This window comes from Vipera berus (genome assembly GCF_964194415.1).
Source record: "Vipera berus genome assembly, chromosome: 2".
NCBI lineage: Eukaryota > Metazoa > Chordata > Lepidosauria > Squamata > Viperidae > Vipera > Vipera berus.
Genome location: NC_138203.1, coordinates 89,584,201 through 89,596,918, shown reverse-complemented (window position 1 = coordinate 89,596,918; position 12,718 = coordinate 89,584,201). Strand labels below are relative to the sequence as shown.

At 40.8% G+C, this 12,718-nt stretch overlaps 1 protein-coding gene across 3 annotated transcripts in view; it reads left to right on the top strand.

The window, feature by feature from the left end:
• The window catches only part of SUSD1 (sushi domain containing 1), a 53,645-nt gene that overhangs the window by 7,641 nt on the left and 33,286 nt on the right, over window positions 1-12,718 (top strand). For all 3 annotated transcript variants that reach the window (XM_081317873.1, XM_081317874.1, XM_081317875.1), the window contains exons 4-6: window positions 646-825; window positions 5,902-6,081; window positions 8,678-8,857. In XM_081317873.1, coding sequence (XP_081173999.1) covers window positions 646-825; window positions 5,902-6,081; window positions 8,678-8,857 — 540 coding nt within the window. The remainder of the gene's footprint in view (window positions 1-645; window positions 826-5,901; window positions 6,082-8,677; window positions 8,858-12,718) is intronic.

Below are 12,718 nucleotides of genomic sequence, written 5' to 3'. Positions count from 1 at the left end.
TTTAGCAGAAACAGTAAAATATACTTGTATAGTATTGGCATTGCATGGATCATTCTTATGGAACACTACTTAGCTCTGCTAAAATTAATATATTACTTATTTATTTTTTGGATGTGTCAGAATAAACCACACTAAGTGTATTCATTTCTTTTTCCCTTATTAGATCACCTTTCTGTTCTTATTTGCATTCCTCATCTGTCAATAACACATTTCTTACATTTACTGATTATCAGTTATGTAAACTTATGAAGTTAGAATATATTGGTTTAAAACTGCATAAAACTCCATTTAATTTAATTTTTAATTTATTTTTCCTTATATTAGCAAGGAAAGCAGTATTTTTCTCACAATTAGTCTGAGTCTGCTACAGATCTGAATCCTGTAGGGGAGAGAACTATTCACATGGGAATAACTAAAAAAAATGGGAAGGGAATGCCATTTCCTTCAAAGTTGCTTTTCTTCTTAAGCAAGTGAAATTCTTCCAATTTTGTTCACTTGGTGGCTTTCCAAGGATTTGATTCTGAGGAAAATGAGACTTGGAGTTTTATATTTTCTCTCAAAGAATGCCAGTTGATAGATCTCGGGAAGTCAAAGGAATTGGGGAGAAGCATCTCAAATTTTATTTTTCCTTTCACTTTGCTGCAGTTGTGGATTGTGGACCTCCACCTTATATTCCAAATGCTCTGTCAGCTCCTGTGGATAAAACCACTTATGGAAACCAAGTCCTTTATACCTGTCAGCCTAATTATGTCCTTGAAAGTGGGAACTCAACTGCGGTTTGCAATGCCAAAGGAAAATGGGAAGGTGCAGATATGGTGTGTAAAGGTAAAGAGAGCATCTGAAAAATCCATTGATAAATCTAATTGTTCCCATGAGAGTAGTCCCTTGTCAGTCTATTTGGAAAAAAAATGGTTCCTTTAAACCTCACAGAAATCAAAGCCAAATTTATATAATTCCAAGACTTTCTGTGTTGTACCTGCCCAGGAAAACCATACAATGCTCCCCAGGTCCCCTAGATATTTTTTTTAAATTTACCTATTATTATTGGGTTTTTAATCCGTCCTGTTTAATATATAATTTAAAGCAGTGAGCCTCTTACGTTATTCTTCATTTATAATAGGGGTAGAGATTATAAACAAAACCATGCGTTCAGTACTGGAAACACAATTTTTCCCCATAGATGTTTTATGATAGGCGTGTCCAACCTTTGTAACTTTTAAGACTTGTGGATTTCAACTCCCAGAATTCCCCAGCCAGGAGGGCTGGCTAGGGAATTCTGGGAGTTGAAGTTCACAAATCTTAAAGTTGCCAAGGTTGGACAGCCCTATTTTAATCTTGGCTGATTGTTGTTGTTTGATAGTCTGCTGCTTAGGCTAGTTAGCCTAAGACTATAATGCGAAGGAGAGAGTTCCTCCAAATTTTTCCTAGAGAAGCAGAACGATTTGGCAGTTGACTTTTAGTTCAGTGTGCTGGCCATTAGACAGCATCTCTCTGTGATGTAATGATAATAGAGGCGTTTACCTTTCCTACAGGAGACAACCCTTCCCCATTGGCAGGGTTGAAACTGTGCTGCCTCTGCAGGTCAGAGATGGCATTTTATGATCTATTTCTTTTCTTCCTGCTCCTGGCATCAGCCAGCTGAGGCAAACACCTCACTCTGCCTAATGATAGCATCAGCTCTATTTATTTATCTTTATTTCTAAAAACAACTTTTACTATGTTATTTTAAAATTAATTTTAATGAATATCTCGCAGTGTACTCTTTGGCTCTGTCATACTGATCCATGCTTGCTTTGTTTGCATACTGTTTTCATATTGTGCTTCAGTTATATTCTCACGGTGGTTTTCGTAAAGTAGAAAAAAAAATTAAATGTATATAAAAAAATCCCTAAACCTATATAAAGCACAAAATCTGTATAAAATAGCTAATGGGATTAAAACTGGATCGAAAAAGCTTAAGGGGAAAAAAAAACCTTTTCCTGGGGCATTTAAATATTAACTATTAAAATAGCTGTTTTGATTTTTTTTAATATACTACAGATAAAAAAGCAAATAAATATGCATAAAGCATACCTTCTCATACTGGTTGTTATTGTTACACAACTACTCTGCGGCCTTTTTGGAATTTGTTTTTACTGATAGAGCCAGGGTGTTGTCAACTCATAAGCTTTTGTTTTAATGAGTAATAGTTCCCAACATTTAACTTTTTAACAATGGTTAATGGTTTATTGTTCCAAATATGCCTGACGCGTGAACTGAAAATGATTCTTTCCCAAACATAATTCTTGAGAGTTCACTTAGCAAGATTTATTTGAACGAAAGGAATAGGGATGTAAGAGTTCCAGCGGGGGAACTAATTTTTCAATGTGGAACCAATTTCTTTTCTGTGTATATCAGGACAAAGTCTTGTTGAATCTCTTTCTCATAGCCTTATTGTGAACTGAAGGCATGGTGGCTCCCTTTATTGATAACAGTGAAGTCTACAGCTAGTTGTTTACCTAACAGTCAATTGAATCTTTATCAGTCTGAGAACCAATTTTTACACAAGCTGTGGTTAATCACCACAGAAGTGAATTTCCCCAATACCTAATTATAGCTATAATAGAAGAGAGAGGACTGATAAAATATAACAGGCATTTCATAACATGGTATCTGAATATGGCTAGTGCTAAGCTACTTTCTTAAGGGACGCGGTGGCTCAGTGGGTTAGGACGCTGAGCTTGTCGATCAGATGGTCGGCAGTTTGGCGGGTCGAATCCCGAGTGCCGCGTAACAGAGTGAGCGCTTGTTACTCGTCCCAGCTTCTGCCAACCTAGCAGTTCGAAAGCACGTAAAAATGCAAGTAGACAAATAGGGACCACTATGGTGGGAAGGTAACAGCATTCCGTGCGCCTTTGGCGTCTAGTCATGCCGGCCACATGACCACGGAGACGTCCTCAGACAAGCGCTGGCTCTTCGGCTTTGAAACGGAGATGAGCACCGGCCCCTAGAGTTGGAAACGACTAGCATGCATGTGCGGGGGAACCTTTACCTTTACCTTTAAGCTACTTTCAGAATATTTCATGCAGCTTTCTGAAACTCTTTATACCATTTATATCGAAGTAATGGGTATAATGGCATAATTGAGCTTCTGGAATCGAATCTCCTCTTTTGGAAACCTTCTGAGACTTCACATCCTAGCCCGGCTTTTAGCCTTCAGTTGCTTGGTAGTTCACACTGCCACCATTTCTACTCTTATTGTGTGCCTGTCCTGGCAACTTCTCTCTGAACCTGCTGGGTGTGACAGTTAGAGCTCTTAGTTTCTCTGCTGCCTCTTACGGTGACTAAAAGGTAAAAATGGAAGAAGAAAAAAAACAAGATTAGAAGAGACACAGCTTCTAGATTATATAAGAACTCTGGTGGTGCAATGGTTAGAATGCAGTATTGCAAGGGCGAAAAACAAGATTAGAAGAGACACAGCTTCTAGATGGTTAGAATGCAGTATTGCAGGCTGACTCTGCCTACAGCCTGGAGTTCGATCCTGACTGGCTCAAGGTTGACTCAGCCTTCCATCCTTCCGAGGTCAGTAAAATGAGGACCCAGATTGTTGGGGGGGGGGCAATATAATAACATTGTAAACTGCTCAGAGAGTGCTTGCAAAGCACTATAGAGCAATATATAAGTCTATTGCTATTGCTGTATTTCAGGCCACAAGATATTAATGAAGAAAGCAATAAATCAACTTGGTCACAGCCTGAGGGGGAAATAGAAGGGTAGCTGAGTTGACCTAGAATATCTTATTTCTGTAAGAAATAACCAGAAGAGACAATAAGGGCTAAGAAGCACTCTGTTTAAGAAGATGGAAATTCTGTGCCTGAGCTAGCAGCTTGTGCAAACTGCAGACAGAACCTGTAGCCCATTTTCAAAAAAGAGATATAACAGGTCAACTGGCTTGATGTCATTTAGGAGTACTTGTGAAGTAGGTAATCATGTTTAAACTTGACATGCACACATTAAACAGAGAATATGCCAATAAAGGAACATATACTGTATCCGTATGTAGTAGACACTATCCCTGCATTACGGAATCCACTTTGCCTCTTGGTTCCTATGGATCACTGGCGTCTTTAAAAGGTCTCTGAAAATGCATCACACACTGCTTACCGTCCCTTAAATATACTTGAAGTTGTACTGTAGTGCCTCTGGGCCACCTGTCCTCCCCCCCCCCACCCCATAGTGGCAAGTCCTTTAAAAATGTCGACAGCTCTGAGAGTACTGTATTGAATTGGTTGTAGTAGAAAGACACTCAGCAACTCAGCCTCTCTATCTGTTAAGCATGCTGCTTATTCTCTCTCTGTCTGTACCCAGTCTTTTAAATTCTAGCTTCATTTCTCCTCCTCTTTCCCAATTAATTTTTTTTAAGATCTCCAGTTCCAATTATTAAATCTTCCATGTGTTCTTTTAAGTTCTGTTTTTAAGTTCTGGAATTCAAACAGGTCTGTGGTTCCCACTGACTAAGCAATATTCTCAGTCTGACATGTTGTCCTTCAGGATATCTCCTGCTGGCTGAACAGGCCATGATGTTTCTGGCATGGAAAAGCCCTTTGCCTCAGCACTGATCTGGTTATGTCATTGTACCCAGAAGCTAGAAATAAAAGCAACTTCTAACTATTATCTTTGTTAAAAATGAATTTTTAAAAAAGAGGAAAAAAGGTGGGTGTTTTTTTTGTGATAGATAGAACAATGGCCCAAAGTTGTATTCAGGATTATGATAAATGATATATTCATCAATTGAAAAGCAGCTATGGTAGTCCTCGACTTAGGGGCACAACTGAGCCCAACATTTAAGATGTTAAATGAGTTTTGACTCATTTTGTGACCTCCCCCCCACAATTGCTAAGCGAATTATTTGTTAAGTGGATCATGCAGTCATTAAGCAAATCCGACTTCTTCCATTGACTTTACTTGACAGAAGCTGGCTGGGAAGATTACAAATGGTTATCACATGATCCCAAGGCAGTGCAACTGTCATAAACACATGCCAGTTATCAAGTGCCCAAATTTTGATTATGTGACCATGGGGATGCTGCAAATACTGCAAAGGTCAGAAGTGTGAAAACTGGTCATAAGTCATTTTTTTCACAATAACCAAATAACAGAGTTGGAAGGGACCTTGGAGGTCTTCTAGTCCATCCCTCTTCTCAAGCAGGAAACCCTATACCATATCAGAAAAATGGTTGTCCAATCTCTTCTTTAAAACCTCCAGTGTCGGAGCACCCAAAACATCTGGGACCAAGTCATTCCACTCATTAATTGTTCTAACTGTCAGGAAAGTTCTCCTTAGTTCCAGGTTGCTTCTCTCCTTGATTAGTTTCCATCTATTGCTTCTTGTCCTGCCTTTGGGTGCTTTGGAGAATAGCTTGACTCCCTCTTCTTTGTGGGCAGCCCTTTAGATATTGGAAGACTGCTATCATGTCACCCCTAGTCTTTCTTTTCATTAAATTTGATATACCCAATTCCAGCAACCATTCTTTATATGTTTTAGCCTCCAGTCCCCTAATCATCTTTGTTGCTCTTCTGATACTCTTCTCTTTGTTCCTTTTCAGCGCCATTGTACAGTCACTAAATAAATGCATTTTCTTAAATGAAAACAATAGTTAAACAAAAGTTTATATCCATTGGTAATTGTTTATCAGTGGCGTGGATAATATTGGCGACATGCCTCCCTTCAGCCCTCTCATAACTCAGTTTTTGTGAACAGTCTTGGGAAGCAAGAGATGGAAAACAGAAGTCCCATTGCAGTGGCAAGGGTCTACTTATGTGAAGTCAATTATATAAATCAATGTAACATGTAGTTTCTTATTAAACTATTTGATATGCATTCCATTTTCAATACTCACATTTTTGTTTTATCTCCTTTAGAAATAGACTGTGGAAAACCACCGAGGCTGCCAAATGCAGACATTATCTGGGATAACGGCACAACTTTAGGAAGCACCGTATACTATAAATGCAAAGTTGGCTTTCAGTCTTTTGGAGAACATAACTTTTCACAATGTAAAATATCTCACAAATGGGAAAACATTACTTTTGAGTGCAAAGGTAAATATATTATCTGTTACTTTTGTTCAGATATTCTTTACGGGTGAATAAAATCAAATATCAGCCCCAAGTCTAGGATCATATTTTTTTAATTTTTTTTATTTTAATTCCATTTATATCCCGCCCTTCTCCGAAGACTCAGGGCGGCTTACAAGCTTAGCAGTAGCCTTCATTCTATGTATATGCCTGCTTATTAGGGCTTTCACACACACCCCCAAGCGGCATTATTACAAAGTCAGCTTAATTGCCCCCAACAATCTGGGTCCTCATTTTACCTACCTCGGAAGGATGGAAGGCTGAGTCAACCTTGAGCCTGGTGGGATGCGAACCTGCACTAATTGCAGGCAGCTGGTGTTACTTAAGGAGGCATTAGCCCACTGCTCCACCAAGGCTTGATTCCTTTTCTGCAGCCTCTGGAGCCGCTTCTTACCACACGGCCCAAAATGGGTGACACAATCTTGAAAGAGTAATGCTGAAAACTGCAGCATATACCCTAACAAAGGTTAATATTTCAAATATATAAAAACACCCTCCTCCTCAATAGGAAAAAAACAGAAAATTCATTTCCCACTACATAGTGACGTGACCTTGCCCACATCCTGTCCATTGCCATGGTACCAGAAGGCTGCTTTTACCTCATAAATAAAATTTTCTTTCTGGGGAAAAAGTCTCATTATTATTGTCAAGTTGTTCATTCCTGATAACATGACCAGTAACTAGTCTAGAATCAGAATGGTGGCATGAAAAGTACATTTTCGGCAGATGACTCTCATCCCCTCCATTCTAATGGCTGATTCATAGTTTCCATTTTATCTTTGGGTGTAGGCAGATGTTCCTTATCCAGACAACCATATTTTCCTGCCAACATTACATTAATTGTTTAACTGTTAAGCATTAACTGCTGCAGCCATCTACCCACTGAATATAAGTGTTTGCAACATGGAAGCCTTCACATATACAAGTGTTCATACACTCTTTTCTCTATCACTTCACATGAAACCCAATGTAGCTTCAGTGCTGCAAACATTTATGCCGAATGTACGTGTCTCGGTGGCCAGTGCCACTGAAATGATGCTGGTTGCAGGGGAGTTTTATTTGGTGGTTTTGAAGGCTCCAGGTAACAAATGTTTAAATGAGGCTAATATTAGGGTCAGGGACGCGGTGGCTCAGTGGGTTAGGACGCTGAGCTTGTCGATCAGAAGGTTGGCAGTTTGGCAGGTCGAATCCCGAGTGCCACGTAACAGAGTGAGCGCCTGTTACTCGTCCCAGCTTCTGCCAACTTAGCAGTTGGAAAGCACGTAAAAATGCAAGTAGAAAAATAGGGACCACTACGGTGGGAAGGTAACAGCGTTCCGTGTGCCTTTGGCGTCTAGTCATGCCGGCCATGTGACCACGGAGACGTCCTCGGACAAGCGCTGGCTCTTCGGCTTTGAAACAGAGATGAGCAACGACTAGCACGCATGTGCGGGGGAACCTTTACCTTTTTTAATATTAGGGTCACCAGATCAGGGCTGTAAAATTACAGACAACAGTGCACCTTTCATAGATATTATTCATTTTACTTACTGTCTTATTTCCACTTTATCCTTAAAAACCAATCCCCAAAGTAGGAAGCTTATTCTTGCCCAAAGCTGATTATATTGTCCACTGGTGGTGAACCTCTTAGAGACCGAGTGCCCAAACTGCAACCCAAAACCCACTTATTTATTGCTGGGTGGGCGTGGCCCACTGGGTGGGTGTGGCTGTGGTGGTCATGGAAGATTGGGTGGGTGTGGCCGAGGTGGGTGTGGTCACCTCAGTGTTGTTCATGGGGAGGGACACCTGTGGGGGGTGGGCAGGGTTGGGGGAGCTCCAGGCCTCTGGTAGGTGTGGCGGTAGGCTGGAGGCTCATCCTGTGGGAAAAGGCGAGGCAGGGTGGGGGTACCATTGCCATGGGGCAAGGCAAGGGCTGGGGCAGCTGCTGCCTGACACCATCGGCCCCCGTACACAGAGGCCAGCGAGTGTATGGGGGCCAGTGGTGTTCTGTCAGTAGCCACAGCCTGCCGGCCCCTTGACAGGCAGACTCTGGGGCTCCGCAGCCCGTCACCAGCAGTTCAAAGAAGCCGCCTCTGAGATGGATGGTCAGCCAACAGCTGAGGAGGTGATGCAGTGGGTCGTGCCTGGGAAAAGGAGAGCATGCGAGGCCAGGAGGGACAGGATGGAGGGGAGGGAAACCAGCCGTGCCGGATGCATTCAGCCACGTGGGATCTCGGCGAATTAGCAGGTGGCTGGTTGAAGAGGGACAGTTCCCACCTCCGGGGCATGGCGTGGGTGCCCACAGAGAGGGCTTTGAGTGCCGCCTCTGGCACCCGTGCCATAGATTCGCCACCACTGTTAATAGTCCATTGACTGGGAATTAGGGAGTTTTATAGTAGCGGTCTCTCCACCTTACCCTGCTTGCCACCGTTAGTGGGAATTCGAGACAAATTATAGAACATAGTCTAAACATTGGACTCTTAAAAAAGAATCCATTTAAAATAAAGGAATAAACCCTCATGATGTAGTACAGTATTGCCAAGCGTATTACTTAATAAAAATTCCTTCTCATCCCGTTTAGAAATCACCTGTGGCCGACCTCCTGTATTGTCTTTCTCAAACATGATATGGGATGGGTCTACTCATCCTGGAAGCACCGTAAAATACAACTGCGTGAAAGGGTTCTATTCCACGGGGACAAAAAGTCATTCTGTTTGCACCAGAAATGGATCTTGGGAAATGTTGGATTTAAGATGTAAAAGTAAGTGCCTAATGAAATCCTTAGTATGGTTGTTCTAGAAGTTTTGTACATGATTTATTTTACTTCCCTGTTACATTCACAATGTTACCGTGGGAATATCACTCTGAAAATAGAAGGAGAACAATATTTCAGTTATTTCCTGATCTAAGAACAGAAGCAATTTGTTTGAATTCCCAAATATCTGAGCTACAATTTCAAATTTTTGTAAGAGATCTTCCAATTCCCCAGAATTCATTTACAGTCTCTCTCTCTCTCTCCCCCCCTGTGTGTGTGTGTGTGTGTCTGTGTGTGTGTGTGTGTGTGTGTGTGTGTGTACCAGCTGGCAGCCCTTGACTGATCTTTTTAGATTCAGAAGCTAAGCTAGGTTAGACCTGGTTAGTGTTTTGATGGAAATTCACCAGAGAATTCTAGGATTTTGGAGCCCAGATTGTGAAATAGAAAAGACATCCTGAAAAGGAAATGCATAGGTGAGTTCGTATTAATTGTCAGGAATTGAGCTTGACTTGAGGATAAATCTGTCTTTTCTTTTGAACTTCCTCAGTCATCCAGTTTAGGAAAGGCAGGCCTATACAGTCCCAAATTAAGATGCATAAGGACATAGTAATTTATATGTGTAATTCTAACAAAAAGCTTCTTGACAAACATAGTAGAACTTGAGGTGCGTATTTAGAAAAAACCTCCCCCAGAGCCTGATGCTATATAATATATTGAATTATAAGAACAGCTATCAGATTAGGTTATAATTAGTTTTTTTTAAATCTATTTAGTAGTTTATAGCACTGACTCTCAACTTTTAAATAACAATATCCTAAGGGCAGGGTTAATATTACAGTAATTTATTAGATTACTTTACACTGTGATATACTGTAGAGTGGACCACTAAGTTAAGCTACAGTGAAATGAAGTGTATTATCAATGACACATTTGCCATCCCAAATCCCCCCCAATAATTTTATTAAAAATTACATTTAAGAAACAAAGGAAATACAAAAAGCTAATGCAGAAACACACACACACACACACACACGCATACAGAGAGAGCAAATATTGGAAGAAACAACTTCCCCCTTCATCTCTAGCAACATTAACATTTTATCACTGTCTCTTAAAATTCAAAACATTCCATATCTGACACAATTTTCTATAAACCCATCTCTAAATTTTCAATTGCCCTTATTAATCAGAAAAAGTCCACCAAGAGTTAACAGAAATAATAACTTAAATATTTATATTTCTCCACTTAAGCAAATTCTCCACTTAAGCAAAAACTATCTCTTCCAATATTCAAAGTACAACCCCAACTAACAATTAAATATTGTAATAGATAGTTTTACAAATGAATCCATTCCACTCTATTAAACATTACCAAAACTAACAATCATCATCCAATCCCTGTCAAGGAAAAAACCAGGGATAACAGGCCATTATTTTAATAGCAGTCAGGTAAAACCAATTTTGCATTTTTATTTCTTTCCACCCGTGATCTTTAAGTCTCACCAATACAGTTCCAACATCTACTTTCTTATAGTTTCTTTGCCTCTTTCAGAATTTTTGTCATCTTTATTAAAATCGTTATGGAGTTCCACTGAAACTTCTCCCACAAAGTCCAGTCTAAAAAATAATGCGCATCCTTCTTTTGGTTTATTATTTGTGTATCTTTTAACATTTTTAATTCATAATTCAATTTCATTTATAAATCCAGTATTTCCATCTCTTTCTTAAAAGGTGTAGTTTTTAAATCCACCTTAAAGTCCATTTCAATTTCACTCAGTAGGGTTTCTTCCTCTTCAATAGTACCTTTTATTTCCATTGTAAAGTTCAAGAACTTCTTGGACCCAAGCATAACATTTCCATTAAAATTTCACTTAAAACCATCTAAACTTTTTGGTTTTCTCACCCAGTCACTCTTCTTCTTAATCTCTTTATAAGACTAGTTTGAAAAGAAGGATTGTTTAGTTTTTAAATGGTACAGTTTTGTGCTTTTGCATTTTAATAGAACAATACTGGCATCCAGTGGCCGTCTTTATTAACAGCAGGCATACGATAAATCTAGTATTGCAGATTGAAACTAAACAGGGCACAGACATAATGAGAATATGATTCTTCAGGAGCTCCAATGTCTTGCAAGAGCTTCATTTTCAATAATTCACAGAGGAAACCTTTTGGTTCACATTCATTGTAGTGGGGAAAAGTGAAGCTTATATTTTGCCATATATCTGTGCCTATTAGAACTTCTTTTTGATCTAGAAGAAATTGTGGTGTTTGATATCGTGCTTTAGATTAATGATTTGGAAGATACGAATTAATTACTTATTTACAAACTGAAGCAGAATGTGCTTTTAAGTTATGTATTTAATGCATGTTGCATTTAAATACTACTAATTAGCATTATAACTTCATCTTTACTGATTTTTTTTTGTTTAATCAATTACTGTTTGATTTGCAGTAAAGTATACTTGAACTTTATATTCCTAAATATGGAAATAGTTTGAAGTGATTTCCAAACTCTTGCAGTATCTAAGACATATTTCTTCTGTGTGCATGTGAGTGGTGAAGGGAGAAGGAAAATTCTATATAGGTAATCCCCGACTTACGAGCATTCACTTAGCACTTGTTCGAAGTTATGCAATAAGCGCCCCCTAGTGTTTACGAGCAACTCCCAAAATTATGAATGTTGCAGCACCGCAGCAGTTTTTCGCCCTTACGAATGACTGCAGAGGCTCTGCAACATTTACTCTAGTCCCCCCCCAGTTCCCCACAACTGCTTCCCCTTCCCATTCTGCCGTGCCAGATCCACTTCCCTCGCAAGAATCCTCTCGGCCGCTGTTTCTCCTCTCGGCCGCTTTGAGGGCGAGGAGAGGAGATGGAAACTCCTGGGTCCCGTAATAATTGCGTGAGTTCAGGTACCCATCCTCTTTTGAAGAGAACGGGTGCCTGAACTCTCACGAGATCACGGACCCCAGAAACTTTGATTTTCGGGGCAAAAAGTGTTTGGGATGCCTGTCTCCTGCCCCTCTCCCCCCCAACTCCTTTCTGCCATCGCCAGAACACTTTTTACCCAGATGGAGACCTTGAAAGGTCCGCTTGGCTGCAAATGGGGCACTTTGAAACGCTCCATTTCAAAACGCCACGTTTGAAGCCAGACGGACCTTCCAGGCTCCCCAAGGTCTCCGTCGGGCTAAAAAGTGTTTGAGTGCCTACGGAGCGCTTTGAAATGCTGCATTTCGCTCTGTTTCAAAGCACTCCACAGGCGCACAAACACATTTACTTGGATGAAGGCCTTGGGGAGACTGGAAGCTCCGCCTGGCTGCAAATGGGGTGCTTTGAAGCGCTCCATTACAAAGCACCCCATTTGAAAGCCAGATGGAGCTTCCAGCTGGCCCAAGGTCTCCGTCTGGCTACAAAATGCTTGTGCGCCTACGGAGCACTTCGAAATGCTCCGTTTCACTCTGTTTTGCAGCGCTCCATAGGCCCAACACTTTTTACCCGGACGGAGACCTTGGGGAGGCTGGAAACGGAGTGTTTCAAAGTGCCCCATATGCAGCCAGGCGGAGCTTCCAGCCTCCCCAAGATCTCAGTCCGGGTAAAAAGCATTTGAGAGCTGATGGAGCACTTTGAAACGCTCTATTTTGCTCCTTTTCAAAGCGCTCCATGGATGCTCAAACACCTTTTAGCTAGATGGAGACCTTGGGCAGGCTGGAAGCTCTGTTTAGCTGCAAAAGGGGTGCTTTGAAATGCTCTGTTTCAAAACACCCCATTTGCAGCTAGACGGAGCTTCCAGCCTCCCCAAGGTTTCCATCCGTGTAAAAAGTGTTCTGGCAGTGGCAGAAAGGTTTTGCGGGGGGGAGCAGGAGACAGGCA